This window comes from Sciurus vulgaris, assembly GCF_902686455.1.
Source record: "Sciurus vulgaris genome assembly, chromosome: 8".
In the NCBI taxonomy this organism is placed as follows: domain Eukaryota; kingdom Metazoa; phylum Chordata; class Mammalia; order Rodentia; family Sciuridae; genus Sciurus; species Sciurus vulgaris.
Genome location: NC_136468.1, coordinates 109,569,435 through 109,582,675, shown reverse-complemented (window position 1 = coordinate 109,582,675; position 13,241 = coordinate 109,569,435). Strand labels below are relative to the sequence as shown.

Genomic DNA, 13,241 nt, shown 5'->3' with positions numbered 1-13,241 from the left:
GATGCCATCTGAATCATTATTCTCACCAAAGCAAAAGGCAAGTAAATTAAGACACATGTATAAAAAGTACCTTAGCACTTTGAAGTTGGGTTCTTGACTTATATTGAAGAATACAAGCAGAAAGAGTTGAATAAGGCTTTTAAATATTTTAGAATTTATGTATGTACTTACTTTTAGGGAATCTATTCAATAGGAAGTCATTTCTTCTAGGCCTCAGCACCAAGAAAAGCATAATTTTGTGTTTCTCTTTATAGTTAGTATTTATTATTATTCATTATGGTTTTCTTTTTTGTTTTGGCTGCTAGAAAGCTTATAGTCAAATTTTATGTCCACCTTTAATAACTAGCTTTATGGGATGAGACAACGCATCATTTTCTGGCCTAATTTGCCATTCAACATTCATTTTCTCTCTGCCCTGATATTTTCAAATTTTAAAGTATTATTACATGTTATATATTTCTATAAACTCTAAAGCTTCTAGAAAAACACCAAACATAATTAAAGCATTTGCAAATGCAGTTAAGTCTGAGAATGATCTCACTCCATGTTTAAAGCCTACTGTGTTCTCTCACTAAATTTGACTGTGAAGAAATAAACAGGGAAGAGTGTGGAAAAAATGAGTGCCAGAAAACAGTGATCTTCACAGGGTAGTCTCCAGACCAGCAGTGTCAGGAACACCTAGGAGCTTACTAAAAGTGCCCATCTCAGGCCCCAACCCACACCTTGTGGATCAGGAACTTCAGGGCTGTGGCCATCGGTCTTTGAACCTATCCTCAAGGCAATTCTAATGCCCAGCTGGCTTTGGGAATCACTGGAATGAAGGTGCAGGTGGATGGTGCATCTTGCAGTCAGCAACCCAGGGGATCATGGTGCCTGCAGGGGACTAGGGGGCACTTCCTGGTTTTCATTCTTCTTGCATTATCAACCACACATTCTGGGAAGTTGAATCATAAGAAGGAAGATCCTAGAATGACATGAGGAAATGCAGAACTTGAAGGAGAAGTATCTGCCCTGCAGAGAAGAGTGACCTAAGAAGGGGGATGTGTGGGGAGCTGGACATCCACATTCTTCACAGGGGATCTAGAGCATAGAAATCTATAGAAAGCCACTGACTACTATTGAGTTTCTATGTGTGTTATTGTTTATAATTTCCTAACTTTTACAGGTGTGAAAATAAACAAGTAGGAGGCAGTTAGCCAGAGGCTGTCTCCTTACTCAAAGTTTCTACCTAACAAACTAAAACTTAGAAGTTGATTTTTGTAACAAAGAGACAGACTTCAGCCAATCACCAACATCTGAGCCTGTCAATCACAGGCAATCGATTGATCAGACCACAATCCAATAAGGCAAATGTCACATCACACCATGCCCAAATAAGGGCATGTTAGTCCATCAGGGGATTCTTCTACTTTACCCTCACATTCACTCTATAAAATCTTGTTGATCAAACTACTGGGTGGACCTCTCTCAACCACTCCTAGTTTTGAGTGTTGTTCAGTTCATCAAGCTTTCTTTGTTCAAATAAACTCTCTTTAATTTACCTGAAGTTTTTATTTCAATATGGGTAAATAACAGTATATTCTTAGAAGGATTTTGGTTTTGGTAGGCTTAAGAAGGAAGATTTCACAAAGGTATGAAGGACATCAGAACTGAGATAGAAAAGTTTGTCTGAGAAAGATGGAAGAATATGTAGTCAAGATGAGCCTTGACAGTAAGTCAAAGGAAATTACAAAAAAAATTACTTACTTTTGAAAGACATTATCAATATTTTTAGCAACTTTATTCAGGTATACTTTACATGCCATAAAACGTATCCATTGTAAGTACACAGCTTAATTTTTAGTAAACTTATTCAATTATGGAGTCCTCATAGCAACCCAATCAACAAATATCACCTCAATAAATTCGCTCATGCCTATCTGCAGTTAATTCCAACTCTTATCTCAATGTTCTTTTGAAATGATCTACTTTCACTTAGAATAATGTTTCTGAGGTTCATTCGTGTTGCAGCAGGTATCCCTAGCTCACTTACTTTTATTTCTAAATAGTATTCTATCATAGGAATTTGCCACATTTTGTTTATTCACCAGTTGATGGACATTCAGATCTTTGCCATTCTTTGTCCATTAAGAATAATCCTGCTGTGAACATTTGCATACACATCTTTGTGTGGACATATGCTTTCGATTTTCCTTGGTTAGAATCCTAGCATGGAATTATTGGGATGTATGGAAGGTTTTTGTTTAATTTTTCAGAGAATGTCCAATTGTTTTCCAAAGTGGACGTACCCTTTGACAATTTCACTAGCAATGTTGTAGGGTTCTAGATTTTGTTGCTGTTTTATGGTTCTTGGGATGTAATGCAGGGCTTTACTGCCCAGGCTGACCTCAGATTTGTGATCCTCCTGCCTCAGATACCTAGATTGATGGGAAAACAGACAAGCACTCCTTCACCTGGCTTTGACGCTTCTGATTTTTCCACATCTTTTCCAACACTGGTTTTGTCTGTCTTTTGTATTGTAATTAATTTGGTGGAATATGGTGGTGTCTCACTGTGCCTTTAATTTTTATTTCTCTAAACATTACTGAGGTTGAACATTTTCTTAAGTGATTATTTGCCATTTGCTCATTTTCTTGGCTAAAATGTGTGTTTAAATTCTGTGCCCATTTTTTGTTATAGTTTTTGTTTTCTTTTCATGTCATAAAAATTCTATGTATATTCTTGATGAAAGTCTTTTATCAGATGCATGATTTGAAATGTTTTCTCACAACCTGTAGTTTTTATTTTCATTTTCTTAATAGCATATTTTGAAATGCAAAAGATCATACTTTTCATGCATTCAAGTTTTTGGTTTTTCTCCTTTATAGACTGTTGGGGGCTGTGCCATGTTGGCGGCGCCGGGATGGCGCCTGATTGTGTTAGCAGCGAGGAGGTTGATTGACATAAGCACACTCAGGTAATTTTCTCATCCACGCACACAATGTATGCACATGTGTTCTCCAGCACTAATTGCCTGCTCAGAGCTCTCGCCTAATCTTTGCGTAAGAGGCGTGGCCCTGCTCTCGCCTCCTGGAGGTGATATAAGCGTAGGCGGAGTGAGACAGAGAGACAGCAGCCATTAGAAGAAAAGCAGTAGAAGACACACCCACGGCAGCAGCCAGAGGGAAAAACACGCGGCAGTAGCTAGTAGGGACATATGCAACAGCAGCCATTAGCAGAAAAGCCAGAAGAAAGAACACAGCAGCGAGTTCGCGGAATGGAGAACGGAGACGCATCACTAGGGCACCTTAGGTAGACACACCCTTAGTTCACAGGATGCAGGACTTTAAGGCATAGCAAGTTTTTCTCTTAAGCAAAGTCTCTCTGATAAGCAAAGTCTCTCTCTCTCTCTCTCTCCTCTCAAAGCAAGTAAACCTCATTTCCTTTCTCCTCTATAAACAAACAAGAAAGCAGTGCACTAAAGAGAAAGACAGAAGTGCCTCAGTTTCCATTCCACCACCCAAAAGACCCGTGCAAGTTGTTGCTGCAGGCGGTGACAAATATCCACGGATTTTGGAACCGCAAAGAGCCAGCGACATAGACTGTGATTTTGATATTGAATCTAAGAACTCTGCCCAACCTGGTCAAGAGAATGTTCTCCTTTCTTTTACGACTATGGTTCATCTGCAGGTAATATTTGTAGATGGTATGAATTAAGACTCTGTGATTATCTAATTATCCCAACATAATTTGTTGAAAAAAATGATTTTTCTCCATTGAAGTGCCTTTTTACCCTAGTTGAAAATAAATAAGTAAGGATTTATATCCTGCATTTTTTTCTGAATTCTCAATTGTGGATTATTCAAGAAAATATATATCAAGTATTATATAAATATAACATATATATAAAATAGCATATATCTATCTATCTATATATATATATATATACACCAAAGACTATTATAATTTACTAATGTTATAAAATTAGTAAAAGATTTCTAACTGTACTTTTTCAAATCACTTTATACTTTGAGTTATGAATTTTAGAATCATCTGTTCATTTCTGAAAAATATAAAATGTGTTCAGATTTGCATAAGAATGCATTGAATTTACTGCTCAATTTAGAAAGAACTGCCATCTCAACAACATATTCTTTTTTTTCTTTCTTTTTTTTTTGTATTGGGGATTGAACCCAGGAGCACTTAAGCACTGAACCACATCCCCAGCCCTTTTTTGTGTTTTATTTGGAGACAGGGTCTTGCTGAGTTGCTTAGAGCCTCACTAAGTTGCTGAGGCTGGCTTTGAACTCACAATCCTTCCGTCTCAGCCTTCCAAGCTGCTGGATTACAGGGGTGAGCCACAGTGCCAGACTAAGATATTCATTCTTATACATTTGAAATATCTATTAACTTATATCTCCTTTAATTTCCTGCAGCAATATTTTATAGTTTTGGCTCCAAGATCTTGCACATCTATTGTTCCATTTATTCCTAAATATTCTATTCTTTTGGATGGTATTCCAAATGGAATTATTTTTTATTCCATATTTGTGATCTATTACAGGCTACAGGAATTGACTTTTTTGTATATTCAACTGTTATCATTCTTTATTAGTTCTAATAAGTACGTGTGTGTGTGTGTGTGTGTGTGTGTGTGTGTGTGTGCGCGCATGTGTGTGTGAGGGGGGAAAAGGAGGGAGAGAGATTGGGCGATGCTTGGAACTTTTCAGTTTTATGATGTCTCCTTATAAATACAGTTTTACTTATAATTTTTCCTCCCTTCCTTCTGCTCTCTCTCTCCTCCACTTCATTAGAGGACTGAAGATGTGAAAATGGATATCCTTGCCTTCTTCCTGATCTTAGGAGGCAGGAGGACTTACTCAGTTGCCTTTTATCAGATTGAGAAAGTTCCTTTTTATGCCTGGTTTATTGAGAGTTTGAATCACAAATGAGTGCTGGATTTTGTCAAATACCTTTTCTACCTCTCTTGAAATCATGTGTAGTTTTTGTTTCCTTTATCTTATGACTACAGCATATTTCATTAATTGATTATCAGATATAAAGTCACCTTTAAATTCCTGGAAAAAAAAATCTCACTTGTTATACTGTTTAATTCTTTGGACGGTGCTAGATTCAGATTGCTAATATTTTGTTAACACGTTTTCCATTTATGTTCATAAAAGAAAAGTGTATGTAGTTTCCCTTTGTGTCTATGAGATGCCTAGCTTAGTATCAGGGTCATAATTAATGCATAAACTAAATTGAAAAGTGTGTTTGTGCCTCTACTTCCTGAGAATTTGTGACATTTCTTCTTTAAATAACTGGTAGAATTCTCTGGGGAAGACACAGAGGCCTGGGCTTTTATTTGTGGAAAGTTTTGAGTATCAATTTGAGTTTTTATTTTTGCTTTCTTAGGAGGTTTTCCTTTTCTTCCTGCTTGTCTAATTTGTTGGCGTACAGTTGATCATAATATTGTCTCATAATAATTTTCATTTTTAAAGGATCATTGGTAATGCCCTCTTTCATTCTTCACTTGTGTATCCTCTCTGATTTGTTCTTGGTCAGTTTTGTGAAAGTTTTGTCAATTTTACTTCTTCCAAAGAACTTTCAAAGAACTTACTTAACTTGGTTATGATGTATATTTTCCTAAGCTTTTCTAATTTATGCTGCATTGATTTCTGCCTGCATTTTTATTATGCTCTTTCTTCTGCATGCCTTTGGTATAATCTGTTTTTCTTTTACTAGTGCCTTAGAACAGAAGCTTAAATTATTGATTCAAGAGCTAAATTTCCTTCTAAGCACTATTTAGTATCATCCCATCAATGATGATATGTTCTGTGTTAATTTGATTAAAGGTTCAAGATATTTTCTAAAATCTCTGTGATTTCTTCATCAATCCATGTATTATTTAAGGTCTGATATTTAATTTCCAAATATTTTCAGATTTCCCAGTTTCCTTCCACTGTTAATTCTGATTAAAATCTGTTGGGCTCAAAGAACATATTTTGTATGGTTAACCACCTTGAGTTTAGCGAGAATGTTTATGGCTTAACACTTGATCTGCCCTAAAGAATATCCACCTGCACTTGGTAGAAATAAGTATTGTACAGGATGGTGTATTCTATATCCACATCAATTAGGTCAAGTTTGTTGAGAGTGCCATTCAATTCTTCTATAAGCTTGCTAACTTGCAAGATTTCTTTAGGTTTACAATGAATGATTGAATGGTTTGACACTTTCAACTCTAATTAAGTTTCCATTTATCTTTTGAATTATATCAATTTTTACTTCATGTATTTTGGGGCTTTATATTTAAGACCATACACATTTTTTTACTTGTTTTTTTATCTGTTTCCTTAGGAATTTGTTTGTGTCTCTGTTGTATCTTGAATGCCTTTTTGAAACGTATACATTTTTTTAGTGTACCACGCTTAATTCCTTTGTTGATTTTCTTAGTCATTGCTCTAGGAATTACAAGATGCACCTTAATTTATAACAGCCTATTCCAGGTTAACTCTAATTTATTTGCCCTTAAAATAACATTTTTTCTATCCTATCTGCAAAAATAACTAGCCCTATCATGGGAATGGAATGCGATGGAAATAGTGGTAGACTAATACCTAAAACTCAGTGAGAAAATGCATCCCTCTCATAAGAAGAATCAGAAGGGGGTACCAATGTACAGAGTTGGGGATCTACATTGAATTTCTCTCTCTTTTGTATCTTTCTGCTTTATCTTGATGTGTTAAAATTGCTTAAATACATACTTTTCTGATATCCATGACATATTTTCTCCAAATACGTAAGCTACTTTGCACTTGTTTAATACTATGGTTGGATGAATGAAGCTTCTTAATATTAATAAAGTCCAATTTATTAATTCTTTCATTATGGTTAATATTTTTAGTGTTTTTATTTTTTAACTAGAGATTGAACTCAGAGGTTCTTAACCACTAAGCCACATTCCCATTCCCTTTTATTTTTTATTTTGAGAAGGGTCTTGCTAAGTTGCTTTGGACCTTGCTAGGTTGCTGAGGGTGTCCTTGAACTTGCGATCATCCTACCTCAGCCTCTGAAGTCATGGGATTATAGGTATGTGCCATTATGCCCATCGTTTTAGTGTTCTTTTAAAATTAGTCACCACCTATGCAAAATCATAAGATGTTTTCCTCTAAAAATATTATTGTATTAACTTTCATATTTAAATCTATAATCTATTGGGAATTTATTTACTTGTGGTTGAACACCATTTATTGAAATGACTACTCGTTTGCCCACTATCCTGTGGTATCAGCTTAGATATACAGTTGCTGATCTGACGTACACAGGTCTTTTCAACTCAATTCAGCTCCATTTGTCAGTCTTTTAAACCATATTGCAGTGTGTTAATTATTGTGACTTTGAGTCTTAATCTCTCATCATGTACACTTTCCAGGCTTATTGTTCTTTAGTAGTCCACTGGGCTATTTTTAACTTTTGTATTCCCATTTGGAGTTTAGAACCAATCTGGTATTTTCCAGGCACAAATAAATAATCATTAGATTTTGACTGGACTTGCATTCAATCAATAGATACATTTGAAGGAGCTTAACTTCTGTACATTATTGAGTCAGTCATGAATATGTTGTATGCCTCCATTTACTCAGGGCTTCTTGAATTTCTCAATAAAATTTTATGAGAAATTTTAACTGTAGTGATCTTACAAAATTTAATTGAATTTATTTCTACCTAATTTATATGTACAATGTTATTGAAGCTGTAGTTTTTAATTCATTTCTATGTTTGTCGCTGGCATTTAGAAATACAGCTTTTTTTAAAACACTGACCTTGCTAAACAACCTTACTACAATCAACCATTCATTCTGATATTTGGAAATTCCTTGATTTTTCAATGGACACAATCATATCATCTGTAAATAATTACAAGTATTCCCTTAAGACTGATACTCTTTCCTTGGTAAAACTTTGGAGATATTCAATGGTAAAGCCACATAGGAGTAGGCTTTTCTTCCCGAGAGAAACTTGATCTGAAACAAACCCACACCTACACATAAGCTTCCTATTCATTTTGGTCAAATTTCACTCCATAAATTTTAACTATGAACTTATCCTACTCTGAAATACATAAAAAACCACCAACCAAAAGAAAACTCTTGCTTAATTCTCAGTCAGTGCTTCTCACATATTTTTCACAGAAGTACATGTAATCATTTGAAATCTCATTGGTCATCTTATCAATTTCATAAATGTTTTTCATTTTCCTCCCCCCAAAGCTATATTTATTTTCCTATGAAAATAACTATCATCAAGTAGCAGTGAGACCTCAGGGAGATATATAATCTTTTTATCTAGTGCCTTTGTGCTACTGGTATATATCACATGCCCCTTAGGTACCATCTTCCACCTTTGAGAAGCACAGCTAATTCCAACAAGGCGCTCATACGACACGGCTGATTCCTACATTTTATGGGTTATCTTCCTTGGTATCCATAAAGTAAGATATTGTACTCATGCAGAAGGGAGGCCTCCTGATTACTAATGGGAGCCTCAGACCTACTTAATGCTGATGAGCACATCAGAGACCAAGGGGCTTAAATGGAAAGGGTGCTGAGAACTTCTGAAGTACATCAATAACCAGAGAAAACCTGAATTCTTGAAAGTCAATATAACGCTCGCTGTTTACATCATTGTGGGGGAAGAAAAGGGAAATAAAACAAAAAAACAAAACCAGCTGCAGAACATCCATTTTATCAAAAGAAAAACCTTGGGAGACTGATCTACACAAGTCAGCAAAGTGAATATATTAAACTGTATTTGATTTGTGATCATTTATTTATATTCAAGACATTCTTCATTTCAAACTTTTGCTCCTTTAATGCAAGGGACCTTGGCAGCTCACAAGTGAACTGTAATTTTCCTTCTATTGGGAGAAAAGGATATTTAGTGCCAGAGGTCAAGATGTAAGGAGGAGAGGCTCGCCTGCAGAGATCAAGAGTTAGAACCTTCGTACTTCATCCAAGCTATGTCTATCCTCACATTTATTTTCATGTGAAGTATCTATTTTTGATATATTCTAAACTTCAGTATATCAGATAGAATCTTTTCTTACAAAAACATTATTTTTGTGTGTGTGGAGGAAGACTTGGACTACTGTAAATTATTCATTAACCTCAGTCCATTACTGCGGAGCATTCACTTCTGACAGAAATGGCTTTCGTTTTTAAGCAAATCACTTTTACTCAGAATTCTACACCTGATTTGCCCCATCAAAGTCAGAGAATTCGACAACTGGATACATCTTTAAGCCAAGTTCCCTCTGGTAAACAGAATAAAATTTCAAAATATGTACATAATTAGACACATTTCAACTTATTTTTAGTTGTAGTCTTGAAAATAAAAGTTGATGTTTTGATAAAATTGGCTCAAATCTCTTAATACAAAGCCTTCTGTGATATAAATCTACTTTAAAAAAATGTTCATCCTTCTAAGAAATCTCTCAAGTGCCACCACAAAAACCATGCCTAAGTTTGACCTATGCTGCTTCTCAAACTATAGAGGTGAAGGGTGAATATTTAGAAGTTTACCATCAGGGTGGACTGTCTTCTACTTTCTTCCTAAACCATCAGTCCAATAATAAAATGTTCTCTCTCTCAGTCTCTCTCTCTCTCTCTCGCTCTCTCTCTCCCTCTCTCTCTCTCTCTGTCTCTCGCATAATCTTTTTTTATTATTATTATTTTTATTTAGCTTTTAATTTTTTACAGACTGCATTTTGATTCATTGTACACAAATGGGGTACATAATTTCGTTTTGAATACACTTTGTCAACTCAAAAAATAAAACATTCCAGGCATAGTATTGCAAACCTATAATCTATAATCCTAGTGACTTTGAGAAGATGAGGAAGTATGATTCCAAGGTAGTACACACCTATAATCCTAGTGACTTGAGTTGCTGAGGAAGTTTGAATCTAAGGTCAAGGCCAGTATGGTCAACTTAGCAAGACGTTCTTTCAAAGTAAATTAAAAAAAAAAAAAAAAAAAAAAAAAGACTGAGGATGTAGCTCAGAGATAGAATGTCCCAGAGTTCAATCCCCAGTATCTATAAATAAATAAGATTATATCTTAAATGATGAAAAAGTTGAATGCAAACAGAAATAAATCACATCTTTATAAATTTTAACATATCTACTCATGACAAAGAATTAATATGAATATTTTCTAAAGGTTATTTACTGACTCTGTACCTTAACTTGGATAAAAGAACTGCAAAGAACTCTTGATCTCTACTGGTTAGGTTTCATGATGATGGTGGGATAAACAGAAGTTACTCAGCATATTATGGGACAGAACAAATGAGTCAATACACTGATGGTGCTCAGTCATGTATTTTCAGAGCTGGGTTGTGAGAGGGACAGACAAAGGAAGCAAATATGGCTAAACGTCAACGAGAGGTAATTATAGAGACAGGTATGTAATTACTCATTGTAGAATTATTTCAGCTTTTTCACTGGTCTGAAATTTCTATACTGGGAAAGGCAGATAGATCAGCCCCAAGGACTGAAATCCTGACTTCCAACCTGTTGTCCCAAACTAGGATTCCATCTGTGACTCTCTAATGCCAAAATGGACTTCTGATCATAAATGACCAAGAAAAACATGAAATATATTGTGAACTTAAAATGCCAAGTATTTCGGCCACCAATGTTTAAATAATTAGCTAAATCTCATTTGACTCCATGAGGGATTATTCTCCAGTCCCAGCTCCCCACAGAGGGAACTGCATGAGAATCCTGTCCTCACCATCTCCTAACAGTCCCAAGGTGCAGATTGCCTCTTTTCTTTTTTAATTTTATTTGTTCTAATTAGTTGTACATGACAGTAGAATGCATTTATACATTTTGATAGATCATATATAAATAGAGTGTAATCTCTTATTTTTCTATTTATTGACCCTTCACAGTGCTACTGTATTGCCACACCCCAATTCCAAGGAGACTCTGCTGGCCTCTATCTGCTTCTCCTTCCCCAACTCCACCGCACTCCATTATTCCCAATTTACACTAGCAATGTAAATTGTATTGGTTTTTTCCCTCCACCTTTCAGTAGTTTTTCAACATCATTTTCTAAAAGAACATACTCCATGTCCAATGGTTTACATAATGATTTCTTCATAATAAATATGCACTAAAGAACAGCCAACCCCTTGTGAAACACACTCTGTGACATTTTTCCTTGGATAGTGTCTGCTTGCGTTCAGAGGACTAAACACAGCACACCTGGTAATTACTGCATTTCTCCTACAATCATCACGGTTTGTCAAGCTTATCTTCAAAAGATACTTCATTTCCTTTTCTGCTTACATATTTGAAGTGTGTTACAAATGTTTTCTGGTGCAGTTTGGGTATGTGTACTCAGTCAAAGGCATCCATGACCCACGTATGATTGGCATGACTGCAGATTCAGAGAATTGCCAGGGACACCATTAACACCTGGGTAAATCATGCTCCCAGAGCTTGCCTGCCACTTCCACAGCCTATTATCACAGGTCATCAAGACTCAGTCCAGCAGGCAGAGTACACAAGTTAGTCCAAAATGCTCCCACATGGAGCACCAGCAGTATATGCCATGTGGAGACATCTAGAAAACCCAGTCCCTCTTGTCAGGGACAACACTCAGATCCTCAAGATGGCAGTCATGTTTCCTGAGTTTGTTTTCTTCCAAACTACTCTGCTCTCTTTGCCAAATTTCCCTCTTGAGCCCTAATTCTCACCCATTCTGGCTCTCATCACATTCCCTGTAGAGAATGATGCCCAGTGAATCCGGTAAAGACAATCCTAGTCATTCAGAATGAGAAATCCCTCTACCATGGTAACTCAGGACCAAGGACTTCTTGCCATTTCTTTTCATGAAGCAGGCGTGGGTTTTGATCGACCACTAGCTCTTACTGAGAAGAAGGGTCTCTCTCCCCGCCTAATTTGCTTATGAAAAATATTCAATTATGTTCCAAATTTAATTCACTTAGTAATGAAAAGTAAATGAGCCCAACCAGTGTGTTTGATTTGTCTTGGAAAGAGAGAAACAGCTTTGCAAGAACAAACAAAGCTAAATTAAAATAAGTGACTCTCCTCGATACTGGAAATTGAATTTCTTCCCTAAGAACTTCTTAACATCCATAAAAATGGGGCTGACACCAATAAGATAGGGAATACCTTGATACACAGCAAGTCCCAATCATACCCTGTGGCCTGAAGGTTACATAAATGCATATGTGCATGTGTGTGGACACATCTATTTAAGTTCATATATCCATACATGCTACACACTCCATCTACCCTTAAGTAGGGTGTAGACTGCGTGGTGGACTCAGAGGTTCACCCAGTCACCGATGGGCATTCCACTTACCATTTTTGCAGATGGGACAGCACTGGTCAGGCTCATACACGGGGTCCACACACTCCGTCTGAGGACAAGCCGACACTGTACAGAGCACTTCACCGTTGGCTTCACAGCGGCACCTCTCACATGGAGACACCTGAAACACAAGCCCACTGGTCAGGTCATACCTCCCACAATCTGTGCCTTATGAGGTCATATTTTATGCCTCTAAACTTTCTGGAAAGACACCAAATGCTTTAGGAATTTTTTTTTTCATCTTTTGTTTTTTGTTTTGATTCCAGGGATTGAACCCAGGGGTGCCTACCCACGGGGCCACATCCCCAGTCCATTTTGTTTTGAGACAGGGTCTCACTAAGTTGCTGAGGCTGGCTTTAAACTCATGATACCCTTGCTTCAGCCTCCCAAATTGCTGGAATTATAGGCTTGCACCACTGGGCCTGGCCATTTTAGGAATATTAAAAAAAAAAAAAATTGACCTGGCCAGCAGTTTTCCAAGTGTGGACATGGATGGCTTGGGTATTTAGCAAGTCATTGTAGGTACATGTCCATTCACTGGGGACCCAGGGATCTACTCTCCCTCTCATATCCAACCAGAGCATCTTGAGTGCTTAGTCATCTAATGACTGGGTTTCTTTATTAGCCTTCTTTTGAAGAAATAATTTTGTTTTTTTAAAGGATTGATCAAATAATAAATTGCTACTGATTTATCACACATAGTCCCTCTTCCATAGCCCTGGCCCATCACCACCCAGCCTAGATGGATCATTCCCAAGGTTTCCAGTTATGAACATACGCGAACAGGGAAGACAGAGAAAGAGTGAGAGGAGGAGAAAATGAATCAGGCCTCTTCCAGGAGCTGTAAGAATC

General features: G+C 36.6%; 1 protein-coding gene across 1 annotated transcript in view; it reads right to left on the bottom strand.

The window, feature by feature from the left end:
• The window catches only part of VWC2 (von Willebrand factor C domain containing 2), a 167,412-nt gene that overhangs the window by 126,381 nt on the left and 27,790 nt on the right, over positions 1 to 13,241 (bottom strand). Inside the window, exon 3 of the mRNA XM_079150291.1 lies at positions 12,381 to 12,510. Within this exon, the coding sequence (XP_079006417.1) occupies positions 12,381 to 12,510 (130 nt within the window). The remainder of the gene's footprint in view (positions 1 to 12,380; positions 12,511 to 13,241) is intronic.